General features: G+C 44.4%; 1 protein-coding gene and 1 long non-coding RNA gene across 3 annotated transcripts; one reads left to right on the top strand and one right to left on the bottom strand.

The window, feature by feature from the left end:
• Positions 1-628: 628 nt before the first annotated feature.
• LOC136487354 (cytosolic sulfotransferase 5-like) lies at positions 629-2,089 on the top strand. The gene is made up of 2 exons (XM_066484508.1): positions 629-646; positions 751-2,089. The coding sequence occupies exon 2, from the start codon at positions 772-774 to the stop codon at positions 2,008-2,010; it is 1,239 nt and encodes a 412-aa protein (XP_066340605.1). The 5' UTR covers positions 629-646; positions 751-771; the 3' UTR covers positions 2,011-2,089.
• Positions 2,090-10,130: 8,041 nt separating this feature from the next.
• LOC136485854 (uncharacterized) lies at positions 10,131-14,450 on the bottom strand. Of its 2 annotated transcripts, XR_010766581.1 has the most exons (5): positions 14,166-14,450; positions 13,763-14,063; positions 12,367-13,164; positions 11,079-11,380; positions 10,131-10,922 (listed from the first exon to the last, which is right to left on the bottom strand). It is a non-coding gene; the product is annotated as an uncharacterized lncRNA (long non-coding RNA). The 2 variants fall into 2 exon arrangements; XR_010766580.1 differs by lacking the exons at positions 10,131-10,922; positions 11,079-11,380 and having other exon boundaries at positions 11,927-13,164.
• Between the last annotated feature and the right edge of the window lie 1,398 nt (positions 14,451-15,848).

Here is a 15,848-nt window from a genome sequence, read left to right as displayed (position 1 = left end):
TCCTCCAGAGGAGCCAGAGCCGTTTTGGAGGTGTCACTCCAAAACGGCTCTGTCTCTGAAAAACGGCTTCTCCAGGAAAGCGTTTGGCAGGGATCCTCCACAGGAGCCCGAGCCGGAGCTAGGGAGAAGCCCTGCCAAACAGATGTATCTAGACATAATGTATGTCTAAGTGCATAGCAAAAGCTACATGTCTAGAGAAGCCAAAATGGTCAAATAATTTAGAATGGAGTGAATAGATTCTTCCGTTAGCTTTGTCTGGTTTTGACGTTCTATATCATGTATGCAATAATACAACAAATTTATTTATTTCAAACAAAGTCCCGCTGCAACGCGCAGGCGGGCTTTTCTTGCAATATATAATTAATGTATCAGTCAAGACCAATGTCAGTAACCAAGACTACGTGCTATCCAGCGGTAATAGGCGTCATCAGTTCAAATGATTGACAAAGCGCTGAGCGTATGTATATATAATTATAGATAAAGGGTTAAGCAATATAATTGTAATTTAACTTATTCAACACTGGCATTAAGCACCGTACATACGTGTATATAAACCAGTCTAGATCGAGAACGTTTACAGTGTATCGCACAAAGTACACGAACGTACAGCAGAGAGGAGGAAGGAACTCATCTTGGAGTTTATCTGGTGAGTTTTGGCAATGCAAGCATGCAATTCCTTGTTGCCTCTTCTTCCTTCTGTCATTCATTGAAGGATGCTTACTTTTGATGCATGCATGAAAACGCTTATAGGCACAAACCAAACACACCATCATGAGTACTACTACTTGCTACTCTGCGCCAGCCCTCCCCGGCGCCGGCGGTGAAGTGGTCGTCACTGGAGTGGCGTCGGAAGCAGCAGCAGAAGCAGCAGCAGCTCACCAGTCGAGGAAGAACAACCAGAGCGTGTACGCCAACCTACCTACAGCCGAGATCATCGACTCGCTGCCCCTGGAGACGCGGTTCCCGGTGCCGCATCGCCTGTACGGAGGCTTCTGGAAAGCCGAGTTCTTGCTCAAGGGCATGGCTGCCGGTGCCGCTCGCGCTCGCGCGTGCTTCGAGCCAAACCCATCCGACATCTTCCTTGCCAGCTTACCCAAGTCCGGCACCACCTGGCTCAAGGCGCTCGCGTTCGCGACACTCAACCGCGGCACGCACCCGCCGTTCAACGCCGACGGCCAGCACCCGCTCAGCCACCACAACCCTCACGACTGCGTCAGCTTCCTGGAACTCATGATGATCCAGGGCGTCGACGCCGCCGCCGCCGCCGCCGGGGCAGCAAGCGGAGAAGAAAGAGGTTCTCCAGTTCCACGGCTGATCGCGACGCACTTGCCCTGCTCATGGCTTCCCCCTGCCATCACGGCGGGGGCAGGCGGCGGCTCCCGGGGGTGCCGGATCGTGTACGTGTGCCGGGAACCCAAGGACGTGCTGGTCTCCTACTGGACCTTCAGCGTCAAGGCAGCAGCAAAGTTTGCCGCCGCTGCCGCCGCCGGTGGCGATGGCCACGGCAGCGGCGGCGGCGGCGGCCGGGAGTCTGCCGCAGCAGCAGCAGGCGTGACGAGTTTCGAGGAGGCTTTCGAGCTCTTCTGCGAGGGACGGTTCCCCGGAGGCCCCCACTGGCTGCACGCCCTGGAATACTGGCGTGAGAGCCAGAGGAGGACCGACGAGGTGCTGTTCCTCAGGTACGAAGACATGCTGAGGGATCCGGTCGGGAACCTCAAGAAGCTCGCGGCGTTCATGGGGTGCCCGTTCTCGGAGGCGGAGGAGAAGGCCGGTGGGGTGGTGGATGAGATCGTGGCGCTGTGCAGCTTGGAGAACCTCAAGAGCATGGACGTGAACAAGAACGGAAGTACGACGGTGCTCGGGGTCACGAATGATGCGTTCTTCAGGAAGGGCCAGGTTGGTGACTGGAAAAACTACATGACGCTGGAAATGGCGGCGAGGCTGGATAAGGTTGTTGAGGAGGCCACTCAAGGTTCTGGGCTCACCTTTGCCGACTCCGTCTCCGTGTAATTAATAAGCTTTCACCCCATCTTTTTGATGGAGGTGACCTTTGTATCGAGGTTCTGGGCTCTGCTTTGTATCGATCCATAGGTTTGGCGCTTTGCATACGGCCAGGAGGCTTCTTTCAATGGAGGTGACCTTCTCTTCCATAGACAGCGAGGCACATAGTCTACTCCAGTATGATAAGTGTGAATGTTGTGGTGTGTGTAGGTGTTTGTGGTTGTACAAGAAAAGACGCATCGCCCTACTTCCTTTACAATAAAATTATGTTCCTTATTATTCCACAAAAAGTTCTTTGCAGAAAAATTTGTTGAATAATCATTAGGAGAAGCGACTACAAACTGCAGTTATACGGGGTTTCATTAAGGATCCATCTATTTAGAACTCGAGTGATCTGACCCATTTGGACACTCAAGCAATTTGACTCAACAAATCACACAAATGAGACAACAAAAATAATTCGTGTGATTGAAGCCTAATGGGCACACGAGTAATCAAACAGCCAAAACGCAAGAAAAATACTATAAACAAAGTTCAAGTGAAACAAACCTTAAATTCACTCAGATTATCCAACACCACCAAGTACCCCAGTCCAGGACATCAGTGTCGGCTCAAAACCCTCTTCATTGCCGGATTTTGAACCTTACATCACTGCCGGTAACTCAAAACCGCCAGTGATAAGAAGAGAACATTGTCGATTCCTGGCGTCACACGGCAGTGTCCAGTTGAGCCAACACTATGATTTGTGTCTCGAGCCGGCAGTGTTGCCTTGACCAACACTGTCGATTATCCAACACCACCGTCCACCTCACGCACCACCACTACAAGATTTCAAGCCACACAGATTTCAGAAAAACAAATAGAACCACGTGCAAGAAATAAACAAATTTAAAATATAACTAGAAAATCAGATCAGAAATTGAGAACAAAAGAAATAAAAAAATAAAAGCCAAAAATTTTCTATGATATGCAAAATTACAGAGATTCTGGGGGCAATACCTGCAACAAACAAACCAAAAAAAAATGAAAAAGCAGAAAAAAAAAACAAGTGCTACAATCCAGTGTCGCTAGTACATACAGACTGGATTGAGCAACTGGTATCTCAAGCATTGCTTGACGTGACATGTACAATCAGAGTGTGGAGGAGGGATGTATAAAACTTAATTAGACCCTTCTTCTAACCCTATCCCCTCTCTTCCATGCCTCTTGCGCCATCGCCACCGCCACCGCCACCACCCTCCATGCTTGTGTTTGTGCCTGCGTGGTCATCGCCGCTAGTGGATTGGCAATGTGCACGGTTAGCGACGAGGAGGTCGACGATGACTCGGGGTTTGGCCCGGTGCTGGAGCGACACGAGCGTGCGGGAGGTTGCATAAATCAAGGATGTGGAGGCAGTTGGCGAGGAACCTGGCGAGAGCCGTGCGTTAAGTTGGAGGGTGAAAGGCCAATATATACGGTGTTAGCGCGGAGCATGCGGGCGAGCATGACCCATTTTATTTTGTTACGCTAAAGCTAACGGGCATTCGAGCGTTTCTTAGGCTCGGCGCACTCGATTTCTTGGCCGTGCGTTGCGTGCGTGAACGGAGCGAGCAAACTGTCGCGGGCCCGGCTGGGACTCTGCCGCTCCACCGCACTGAGTCATGATAGCGAAGGCATTGGGCCCGTCCGGTTGCTTGCATGTGGAGTTTGCACGCCGCCTGCCCCTGTGCAGCGTTGCCTAGAAACAACAGCCGCTAGCCCCTACCATGGAGGTATGTATGCAGGAGGCTACCAAGCTGCGCGCGTCGGCGGCGGCGCTGCAGAGCTGGGGGTTCTTCCTGGTGAGACTACCAGCTCCGTTCGCTCTTGAGCTTCTCAGGGCTAGTTTTACTTCATGGATGGAGTTCTTGCCCTTCGTTTTGTCCAGGTTACTGAGCATGGGATCGAGAGCGAGCTCACTGATGGATTCTCTCATCGCTGCATCACGGGAGTTCTTCCGCAAGCCGCTGGAAGAGAAGCAAGCGTACAGCAACCTGATTGTGATTGAAGGGAAGCATTGGCAGCTAGAAGGATATGTAAATGAGCAGGTGTATACCCAGGACCAGATCCTGGACTGGTGCGACTTTGAGCCGGAGGACGAGAGAAACATGTGGATCGCTGGCCCGGGCACCCAGAATATTTAAGGTAATCTTACTATTACTAATTAGAGGCATCAACGAAGGCTCCACGTTAATTCTCACTAAATACGCTAAGAAAATAGATAAATGCTAGAAATTCTCACGTTAATCAGAAACATCCAACCGTAAGTCAAAAGACTAGCCATTCATAAACATTAGATCTATTTTGTTTTTTTACAAATTACCCACCTTTACCATTATACAGATAAAAAATAGTCTAAAATTTTATTGTTTGGAAGAAAAAAAAAAGAGACCTCAGCTGCACGTAGGAAATCCTGAATGACAAGTATCCATCACGTTTATGGTGGGTCAATCTATTAACAAAAAAACTTCTCAAAAAAATCTGCTAACAAAAAGCTAGATATATTAACAGTATGTCGAAAATCTTGCCACGTCCACAATACGTTAAATAATACTCATATCGCATTAGGGCCCACAACTACGTTCCCTATGCTAAATATTATTTTTTGGCGAAAGTCACCAGGTTAATTAATAAATAATAAACAATGGTGGTACCTATCACGTTCATTAATCTCTTAAGCAAAAAATCAGATGGAAGGTTAATTTATTAACAAAATATCTGAGGCAACCTATGAACATCCAGAAACAACTTACATGTGTGTCATACTGCAGTTACATATATAAAAACAAAGAGGAGAGAATTTTTGTCAACCAGGAAGAAATAGGAATCGATCCGTTCAGCATTTGTCCTTCTTTTTTTGTTGTATACCTCGATGTTTATTCTCATAAAATAATCTCGGAAAAAATAAATCCTGAAAATTCTCACTGTAATCCGAAATATTTGGCCATTAATTTGGTAGACTCTTATGGTCATCACCACTAATAGTCAATAGCCCTATTTTGTTCTATAAAAATTTACCCACAAGTTATCCCTAATTTTGCATCTAAATTACCCACTTATGTGATTATGAAAGATAATTTTAAAAACTGCATAGAACTTTAAAAAAAATGCAATTATGGGATATGTGCCTGTGAAACTAGCTCAACTTTGAATAAATTTATAGTAAATAGTATTAGCATTTATGTCTCTGAATAAATTTATTATGAAAATATATTCTATAACTAATCTTATGATACTTATTTTGTATCATGAATGTTAATACTTTTTATATAAATTTAGTCAAATTTCAACCACTTTGACTTCTTGACAATCGAGAATTGCATTCTTTTCTGGACGGAGGGTGGACTAAATTTATAAATATATTATCCACCTCTCTCATTATAAAATATATAATTTTAAATAGCTACCTAAATTTGTAAGTTGTTATTTCAAATCGATTTATAAATTTGGAGTAAAACGTTATGTCATATCAATATATTCCAGCGAGAATCACATTCTTTTGTGGGCGGAAGGAGTACTAAATTTATAAATATATTATCCACCTCTCTCATTATATAATATAATTTAAAATGGCCACCTAAATTTCATAAGTTGCTATTTCAAATCAGTTTATAAATTTCGAGTTAAATGTTATGTCATATCAATATATTAATTTAGTTTTAGGCATTTTGTGTTTTATAAAAGAATACAACTACTACTAGTACACTAGTGATTTCTCTTGGCGCCACCATTTTTTTCACTGGCGGTTGGAAAAGAGGTGGCGCCAGTAGAGAGAAATTTGTGGGCCAGCCTCAACGACCGCCTGTGTAAAAGGCTTTACACTGGCAGTTCGTGTAAGAAAACCGTTAGTGTTAACGGCCTATTTACACTAGCGGTTTGCACTAGCCAACCGCCAGTGTAAAGCCCATTTACACTCGGCTTGCTTACATAAACGACCTGGCGGTTGAACTATGTGAAATGCCTGTGATACTCATTTTCAGTGGCGTTTTTTATGTGAACCGCCACTAATACATCTGCTATAAATACTGCTTCTTCCTCCCCCGACCAGCACTGTTCAGCCGAGCCACCTTCCATTGGTGGCGAAGTTGGAGGTCAAAAATCGCAAAATACAAGGGGGAGGTTTTGCTCTTTATTTCTTCAGAGGAGGTGGCTTAAGAAGGTTAGTTAATGCCTCTTATAGCTCTTTTTGCATTAGTGCTTCTCACTTTGAGCTTAAACTAGATCTAGCTAGAGAGAGAGAGAGTTTCATGCTTGTGTTTTGAGAGACAGAGAGGTTTTGCTCTTCATTTCTTTAGAGGAGGTGGCTTAAGAAGGTTAATTAATGCCTCTCATAGCTCTTTTTACATTAGTGCTTCTCACTTTGAGCTAAAACTAGATCTAGCTAAAACTAGATCTAGCTAGAGAGAGAGAGTATGTTTCATGCTTGTGGTTTGAGAGAGAGATAAAGAGAGTGGTAGTAGATTTTTGTTTAGGATTTCAATACATGGTATTTTAGAAGGTTTGGATTATAGTGGTGCACCTCTCATAGTTAATTCTCCATTATAAATTTGATTCAAAACTAGACCTAGGGTTTCATGGGGAGAGAGAGAAAATGGAGAGAGAGAAAAATGGTAGTATTATAGAGAGAGAATTGGTATTATCACTTGCTTTAATGGTTGTTATAAATAATGTGGGAGTTAAAATATGTTATGAAAAAATATTAAATATTGGTAAACCTACATCTAGCTAGATTTTTTGAACAAGTGTTTTGAGAGAAATGTTGTTTAAAAAGATTTTAAACAATCTAGTTTATTCACCAAACTAGATGTTTTGAAATTACATTAATTTTTAGTTTATTCAAATAACTACAATGATTTTAATTTTAATCAAATAATTTTAAATGTACCCATTTAATTACACATTACGATTATAATTTTTGTACAACTAAAGATGGAAAAATCGTTCTGGATGTACAGCTTATCAAGATTAGACCCGTCATACCATTTGGAGGTTCGTAAGTTTATTGATGCCGCTAGGAGGCATGCATGCAGACAGAAGATGAAGTACATATGATGTCCGTGCATCGAATGAAAAAATGTTGCTATATTTGAGGATGCAGAAGAAATCAGTTCTCATTTGGTTCGCGAAGGTTTTATGAAGGATTACTTGATTTGGGTGAAACATGGAGAGGGTAGTTCCACGCCTTCTGCAGAAGCCAACCCAGTTCATGCAGATGGATAGAATATGGATGACGGGACATGACATCATAGGCCCCAGACTGATTCGGTTATGGCGGATCTTAGTGATGATGATGATGTCGGCGTCCAAAATGCGTGTGAAGACATCGACGAAGTTCAAGTCGTCGATGAAAGTGAACAAGCAGAGTTTTTCGAGGCATTGTTGCACCGTTATTCCGATCCTTCTATGTTCCTTATGAAAGGAATGGAGGCCTTGAAGAAGGCAGCAACAGAGCATTTGTATGAAGAGTCTAAGGGTTGTACTGATAAATTCACCATATTGAGAGCTGTCCTTCGGTTTTGATGCTAAAATCTCGGTATGGTGGTCTTATGGTAGCTTCAATGAGTTTTTGCGTGTTCTTGCAAAACTCCTTCCAAATGGGAACAAAGTGCCTGTTAATACATACTATGCAAAGAAGCTAATCGGTCCATTGACTATGGGTGTCGAAAAGATCGATGCGTGTAGGAATCATTGTATCCTATATCGAGGTGACGATTACAAAGACTTAGAGAGTTGTTCGAATTGTGGTGCGAGTAGGTACAAGACCAATAAAGACTATCGGAAAGAAGAGAATGGAGCTTGCGTAAAGACAAGGAAGAAGTGAAAGAAGACCCAAAAGAAGACCAAAGAGAGTTCAAAAACCAATAGCAATGAAGAAGTAGACTATTACGCGCAGAGAAGGATTCCTGCTTTGGTGATGTGGTACCTCCCTGTGGTTGATCGGTTGAGGTGTTTGTTCACAAACCCTGAGGATGTAGAACTTATGTGCTGGCATGCTTCTGATGAGCGCAAACACGTTGGAAAACTTCGACATCCATCCGATGCCAAGCAGTAGCAAAATTTCAATGACACATACAAGGATTTTGCTGATGAACCAAGGAACATAAGATTCGCGCTGAGTATCGATGGAATGAATCCATTTGCCGAGAGGAGCAGCAAGCACAACACATGCCCGGTGATCCTGACCATCTACAACCTTCCTCCATGACTGTGCCAGAAGCGAAAATACCTTTTGCTAACCATTCTTATTTCTGGACCTACATAGGCTGGTGTCGATATGGATGTGTTCCTAGAGCCCTTAATGGAGGAAATGAAAAAACTATAGGAAGAGGGCGTGGCCATGTGGGATGAGTTTCGCAAGGAGCCATTCACACTAAAAGCAATGATTTTTGTTACCATAAATGATTACCCAGCTCGCTTTTCATTATCGGGGCAGTTCAAAGGAAAGGTTGGTTATGTAGTATGCCTTGACGAAACCTCACACGTGTACCTTACTGCATCTAACAAGCTAGTGTACATGAGGCACAGATGCTTCTTACCAAGAGGACACAAGTACTGGTTGAAAAGGATGGACAAGTACTTCGACAATAGGGATGAATCAAAATCTACTGTTCCATCAGGTACAAGTGCAGGTAAAAGAGTGTTCCTAATAGTCAGCAAAGTCACATTTGTTTTCGGGAAGAAGACCAAAGATGAAAAGAAAAGAAATGATGTCAAGGCATCGGAAGGGGACACATTCAAGAAGATATCAATTTTTTTCAAGTATTTGCCATATTGGAAAGACTTAGACATACGACACGCGATCGATGGTATGCACGTCCAGAAGAATGTTTTTGATAGCATAATTGGGATCTTGCTCAACGTAAAGGGCAAGACAAAGGAAGGACTCAATTCGCGTTTGGACCTTGTCAATTTAGACATCAAAAAAGAACTTCACCCTATACCTCAACCAAATGGGAAGTACCTGCTCCCGACAGCAAGCTACAACCTCAACCCAGAAGAGAAACATGAGATTTGTGTGTGCTCCTTCATGACCCAATCTTCTATGTGCCCATTGTTTTGTTCGCGAAGCTCATTCATGTGTTGCTCGATCAATGGCTCCGTTATCGAGAGTTGATGTAGGATACTGTGGTGTGCCTCTAGGACTGTGTTGTAATCCGACGGGATGAATGACTTCCGTCCCATTCTCTCTTTTCCATACAACCTGCCCTCGTGCCGGGACGGAGGCAAACCAATTGCAATCTGGTTTTTTAGACATTTATTGCAGAATGGACCTCCGGACTTAATGGCCTCTTCGATAGTGTAGGCCTCTGTCATGGACCCCTCTGGGTAAGCACGATTTCATACATACCCATTCAAAATTGTTTCACAATCCCTGGTGTTTACCTTGCGCCAGGACTCAAATCAGACCTCATCAGCGTCCGTGAGCTCACGAGGAGCAGGATCTGCACGTGGTTCGATGGAGACCGTGCGACGCTGTAAGCGGCTCCTCGGCACGCGGGAGCTTTGGCTCCGCGCATGGCTGGCTAAAAGCGCTCCTCCGCGAGAGACTATTTTTGCGTTGTTTAGTTCCAAAAATTTTCACCCCAAAGTGTTACATCAAATTTTGCGGCACATGTATGGAGTACTAAATGTAGACGAAAAACAAAACTAATTGCACAGTTGGGTGAGAAATCGCGAGACGAAACTTTCGAACCTAATTAGTCCATAATTAGGCACTGATTGTCAAATACAAACGAACATGCTACAGTAGCCAAAACCAAAAAATTTCGCCAACTAAACACGCCCTTAGTGCCGGGCCGTCGGAGAAAGCCGCATGTGCGCAATAGAATTCAGAGAGAACGGAGGAGGCAAAAGGGGAACAACTCAGGGAGAAAGAGGTAGCTGTCGGAGGACGAATTAGTATTTCAAATTCTGTTACATCACACCTAGAATAATCGGTTCTTTTACATCACATTTTTCCAAATATGCTCAATGGGGTTTTATTTCAGAGTAGAATAGTGGAATCAAAAGTTAATTTAGATGATCTCAGTTTGGTTTCTAGTGTAGTCTGTGATGCAAACATCATGGCCGCGCGTCATCAGCAAAGTTCAATTTCATCAAGCACACTATAGCTCATTACACAACAATGTTTTAAAGTGGTTACAGCCTTGCTACACACAAGTACGTTTGCTATACCTGTAGATGCCAAGAGACAGAGGGATAGATGCATACATGTACGATAGGACAATAATGTTGAAAATACTTCACATCTATATATCGTGACAAGGAAAATAGCACATGAAAGGCTGCACCCCTGTTATATTGTGACAAGGAAGATGTATGTATTGACCATGTCATGTTGGCGAGCTATCTTCACAGGCTTTGTCGTGTGGGATATTGAGGCACTCGAGGTGGTACAGGCCATCGTCGGCGTGCAACCGGCCTTTCCCGACGATTTTACTGCTGCTCTGCTCCATGACAGAGCACTGGCCGCCGTCGAACATGGCGAGGTAGCCGCATTCGGCTAGCTGCTGCACGGAGACCAGGTTGAGTCCGGTACAGAGGTCTGGGACACACCGCGCGTTGGGGAAACGGAAGTTGTCGCAGGATACGGTGCCGACCCCGGCGACGGTGAGCACCCTCCCGTCGAGAACGACGGCGAGCATAATGACACGTCGCGGACCACGTGGGAGGTTGCCCTCGAATCCAAGATGAAGAAGCTGGTACGTGGAGGAGCCACGGACCACGGCCTGAGCCCTGGCGTGTTCATCTGCGAGGTGCACTCCTCATGGCTGTGCTTGGATCGCTCGTCTGGGCTGGGGCTGATGTCTTGTTTGCCATCTTTAGCAATATCTTGCTCTGATGATCCCGTATAACAGGTTTTCGCCACTTGCAGAAGCCTTCGTTTTGGTTGCTTCGTCGGTCTGCCAAAATAATTTGGTTGTTCAGCTATCAGCGATCGATGTGCATGCACGGTGCTGAACATGCTCAGCAATCACCATGGGGGGTAATAAACGCATCTGGTCATGAGGAGATACTGAGACACAGGATTATTAAGGGCGCCCTTTTTTCGTGCGTACCTGGTACATAGGAAGATGTCGTCTGGTGCGAGATCACCGATCTCCGATAAGATACTTGTTTCCAAGGAGGAGGAGGAGGAGGAGGAGGAGGAGGAAGCAGGAGATGGCGATGGCATGGCGGTGAGAATGAAACCTCTGTTCAAGAAGTGGGTATGGCAAGAAGACGATGGAAATCGTCAGGTTACAGACGAAGAATTGAGCGGGTAGGCCCAACGATTCCGCCGGCCGCCCAGCCAATGGACGACTTGTTCAATGAACCTCTGTCCAAGAAGTAGCTCTTTTGCGACTTGCTCAATGGTTTACTGCTGCCATGGACGACTTGGTGTGCTCGCTCAATGAGGAATTGAGGACAGAGAGCTTAATTAAATTTAACTAAGCACGCAAGAGCACTGCAACCAATGAGAAGGGCGTGGGTTTGGTGGCTGGCCTTTTGTCAATCTTGTTTTTTGTTTATTAGTTCACTTTCCAAGTCCCACGGTCCCACCGGTAACTTCGCAGCCAGTCAGACTTTTACAGCCTGGGACGCGCTCGCTAGGGCATGTACCACTACGTCAGATATGTTTTTTTTTAGGACGGCTAATAAGCATTTGTAGGAGCGGTTCAGTCAGCCGCCTCTACCATACCGTCTCTATAAATCATGTATTTATAGGGGCGGTTCTCAGACCGCTCCTACAAATCTATTTATAGAGGCGGCTGGTGTTACCAGCCGCCCCTACAAATCGATTTGTAGGGGTGGTTGGTACTGTAGCCGCCCCTACAAATCGATTTATAGGGGCGGTCTGGGAACACCAGCCGCCCCTACAAATTGATTTGTAGGGGCGGCTACAGTACCAACCGTCCTTACAAATCATTTTTCCGCAAAAAAAATTAAATTTACAATTCACGTTATTCGGGATCCACTCCAACTGGCAACATAAAAAAGCATGATTCAGATTCATATCTAAATGGCAGAAACATAGGCCTTGTTTAGATTGAGAAAAATTTCAACCCGATGAATAGTAGCACTTTCGTCTTATTTGGTAAATATTGTCCAATCGTAGACCAACTAAGTTCAAAAGATTCATCTCGTGATTTCCAACTAAACTGTGCAATTAGTTTTTTTTTTACCTACATTTAATGCTCCATGCAAGTGGCTAAAAATTGATGTGATGGAGAGAGAGTGAAAAAACTTGGAATTTTGGGGTAATCTAAACAAGGCCATAGTGCAGCTCGGTGAAGATTCTCTAACAGAAATCTGCGCATAGTCTCAGTCATAAATGAAAATTAGTGGGAATAGACCATGACTCACCAATCAGCCGTAAGTATTCTGTTCACTAGAAACAAGACCATCTGAGTTCCAATCAGGCATATACAGCATACACAGAGAAAGAAGACCATCTGAGTGCCCATCTGAGGACCATAAAATGGCATTTGACCTTATCACTTAATTAAAAGAGTGCAATTTCAACAACAACAACAATTTCAGAGCAGTAAATGAGGACCAATATACATCACAGGTAGAAACTTTTGGCAAGAGAAACTCCGAAAAAAAGACAGCATGCAACCTATAGTACTAAGAGCATGCATCATGTCTGAAATTCATGCTCACAGCATTCAGACATCCAAAAATGAACCTGGAATGATGAGAACAACACTATGGAACCCAAATTCTCAGAATCAAACCCAATTTCCAAAATAAAAAGAGGGGAAAAGGACCCCATTTATGTATTCTCTAGCCAATGATTAGGCACAAATGACTCAGTGCTAATTCTGAATGATGCAAGCTAGTGAATCAGAGATTTACTAATCAAAATTTTAACTAAGGTTGGTTAGCTTGGCTCTATTGCAGCAATAGTATAAACTAATTACCAAGTTCAGGGATCATTTTGATCAATCAACTCTGTGAAAATTGTCAAATTTAAAGCTATCTGAACAGGCTATTGTTGGACAAAACAAAAAGCTATCTGAACACGCATGCTAGTAGCTTCAGATCATACAAGGATTTAAACTAATAAATAAACTATCAGCCATGGAAACATTGGAGCAGCACATACATACTGTTGTCTTGTTCAAGAGATGGCGCCCGAGAGTGATGACATGCTGAAATCTATGCCACACATAAAGGACAACCTAAGTTAACTTGTCAACTTGAATATTGAATTTCTGAATTTCAGACAGTTGCGCCAGCAAAAAAACAAATTTTAGTTACACAGGAAGAACTACTTCAATAAAGAGGAACATATTCCAATCCAAAATAATAAAAGAAACAGAAACAATAGTGCTACTCACACATACACTGAAAGAAATGGCATTGCTAAAATTACATGATAAGGGCCAAGTGCTTAGCCAGAGCATGTTATGAATAATCAAGCACTAGCACTCTGTATACAGGTTCTGTAAAGACAACAGAAAAACATGTTGAAGAAACACAAGTTCAAATTATACACTACCACTCTGTAAGTCTGTTTACATAGCAAGAACATGTTACCTCTGGCACTAGCACTCTATATACATGTATACATGTAAGATATCCTGTCGATTCTCAATGTAAATAGAAACATGTAGGTTTGTATGACTAACTAAGATACTTATATAGCAAAAATTTCTATGTATGTACTGCATGTTTGCACAGGGCAGTGAGATTCCTCATCCAACTATCTAGAATTAATAGATTAACGAATCAAGATGCATAAGTACACACATACCTCCAGAGACGAAGCGCACGGATGAGCAGTCAATGGGTCGGGATCTCCAGAGACGAAGTGCAGATGCGGCACCTCCTCTTGGGCCCGAGCCTGTGTGGCTGCCACCGCCTCCTGGCACAAGCTAGCACGGCCGCCGCCGCCTACCGCCACGAGCCAGCAAGGCGGTGCTACCGCATCCTGACAGGCTAGATCCGTGCAGTTAGCCACAGCGTGCGGCCTACTGCTAGCCTTTAGCCTGCGCGGTGAGGAGAGATGCAACTGGAAGAGCCCTCGCCGCCGCCAAAGCAGCCTCCGCCATCATCTGACCTCGAACCCGAACAAGAAAAAAAAAGATGCGGAGAAGGGAAAGGCCGAAAGGGAGAGGGGAGCTGAGGAGACGAGATCGATCTACAGATGAACTTACCTCCTCGGCGTGTTCGTGGCACTCCACCTCTTCGAGCAGGCCACCCGCGCCGGTGCGCCGCTAAGCCCGGCCCAAGGCCGGTTCCGCGCCGAAACCCTAGGTCAGCGTGGCGGCGCGCCGGAGGCCGGCCGCCTAGGCCGAGGTGTCGCTCTGCGGGGAGGAGAGGCGGAGGCGGCGCTTGGCGGTGTCGACGTCAGCGCGCGGCGGAGGCGACGGCAAAGGGTGGCACGGCAGACGCCACGGGAGAGAGCGACGCGAGGGAAAAGCCGGAGGCGGCGTCTCGGAATGAGGTCGAGAGGACGAGAGAGATATTTTTCTCCCCAACTGGTATATATGCGGCGGGTTGTAGGGGCGGCTCAATCACCAGCCGCCCCTACAAATAGCAACTCCGGGGGCGGTTGGTGAGTGAGCCGCCCCTACAAATCAGACCCATTTGTAGAGGCGGCTCGTATCACCAGCCGCCCCTGCTGTTCCATTTGTAGGGGCGGCTGGTGTCTGAGCTCCCGAGCACGCCACTATAGGGGCGGCTCCATCACCAGCCGCCCCTACAAAAAATTCGTCTCGTTGCTACAAACCATTTTTCACGTAGTGTACAGCCCATCTGCGTGTTGTATGTTTTACAAAAGAATCGGTTCCTGAGGAGATGAGCTCTCCTTGCTCGTGGTCAAAGGACCTCTTGTCTGTCTAGAGGAGTGTTGTACAGGGTAGGCTACTCGAGTCGATGAGCGGGAGATCCAGTATTGTGGCAGATGGATTTTGCGTGCCAAATCTATCGCCGTCTCCATATATTCTAGATCTTCATTCCCTCCATCTCCATCTCTGGGTTAGTGGGTGTTTGCTTGCCCCTTCTAAATTTTAGTCACTGTCCCATCGAATGTTTGGACACATGCCTGGAGTATTAAATATAGACTAATTACGAAACTAATTGCATAGTTTGCGACTAATTTGCGAGACAAATCTTTTAAGCCTAATTAGTCTATGATTTGACAATGTTTCGCTACAGCAAACATGTGCTAATGACGGGTTGATTAGGCTTAAAAAATTTGTCTCGTGGAGTACTGACGGATTATGTAATTTTTTTATTAGTATCCGAAAACCCCATGCAACATCCTTCCAACATAACTCCTAAATTTTAGTCACCGGATCTCAACACCCCCTTAGTTGGTGGGGCTCGGACGGCGCTAGTCGAGCGTCTTTCTCATTTCAGCGTTCAGACGTACGCACCCTTCTTGTTGTTGTAGTGATAAGAGGAAAAAAGAAGATTTAATCCTTGTTATATATTTCCTCAATCTCAAACTGAAACAACTTATAGAGTTATTCTAAGTTAAACTATTTAAAGTTTGATCAACTTTATAGAAAAGACACCGATATTTATAATATCAATTTAGTATCATTAGATATATGATAAAATATATTTTCATAATTTATTTATTTGATATGTAGATGTTATTAATTTTTTTATATAAATTTAGTCAAAACTTAAGATAGTTTGATATTCGGCGATTCTAAAAATTGATTTATTTTTACTTCGGATTCATTGTCTTCTTTATACTTAAGTATTCACTGAACGAGAGACGGCCGTAAAAGTGGTCTATAGATAGGATGATGCTTCCATTTCTAGGATTCTTCCATTTCTCGCACGTACGTACATCCCAAAATTCACCACATAAGTCGTTGAATACA

Source organism: Miscanthus floridulus, chromosome 10 (assembly GCF_019320115.1).
Source record: "Miscanthus floridulus cultivar M001 chromosome 10, ASM1932011v1, whole genome shotgun sequence".
Lineage (NCBI taxonomy): Eukaryota > Viridiplantae > Streptophyta > Magnoliopsida > Poales > Poaceae > Miscanthus > Miscanthus floridulus.
The sequence above is the reverse complement of the archived record's forward strand: the minus strand, read 5'-3'. Positions and strand labels throughout refer to the sequence as shown.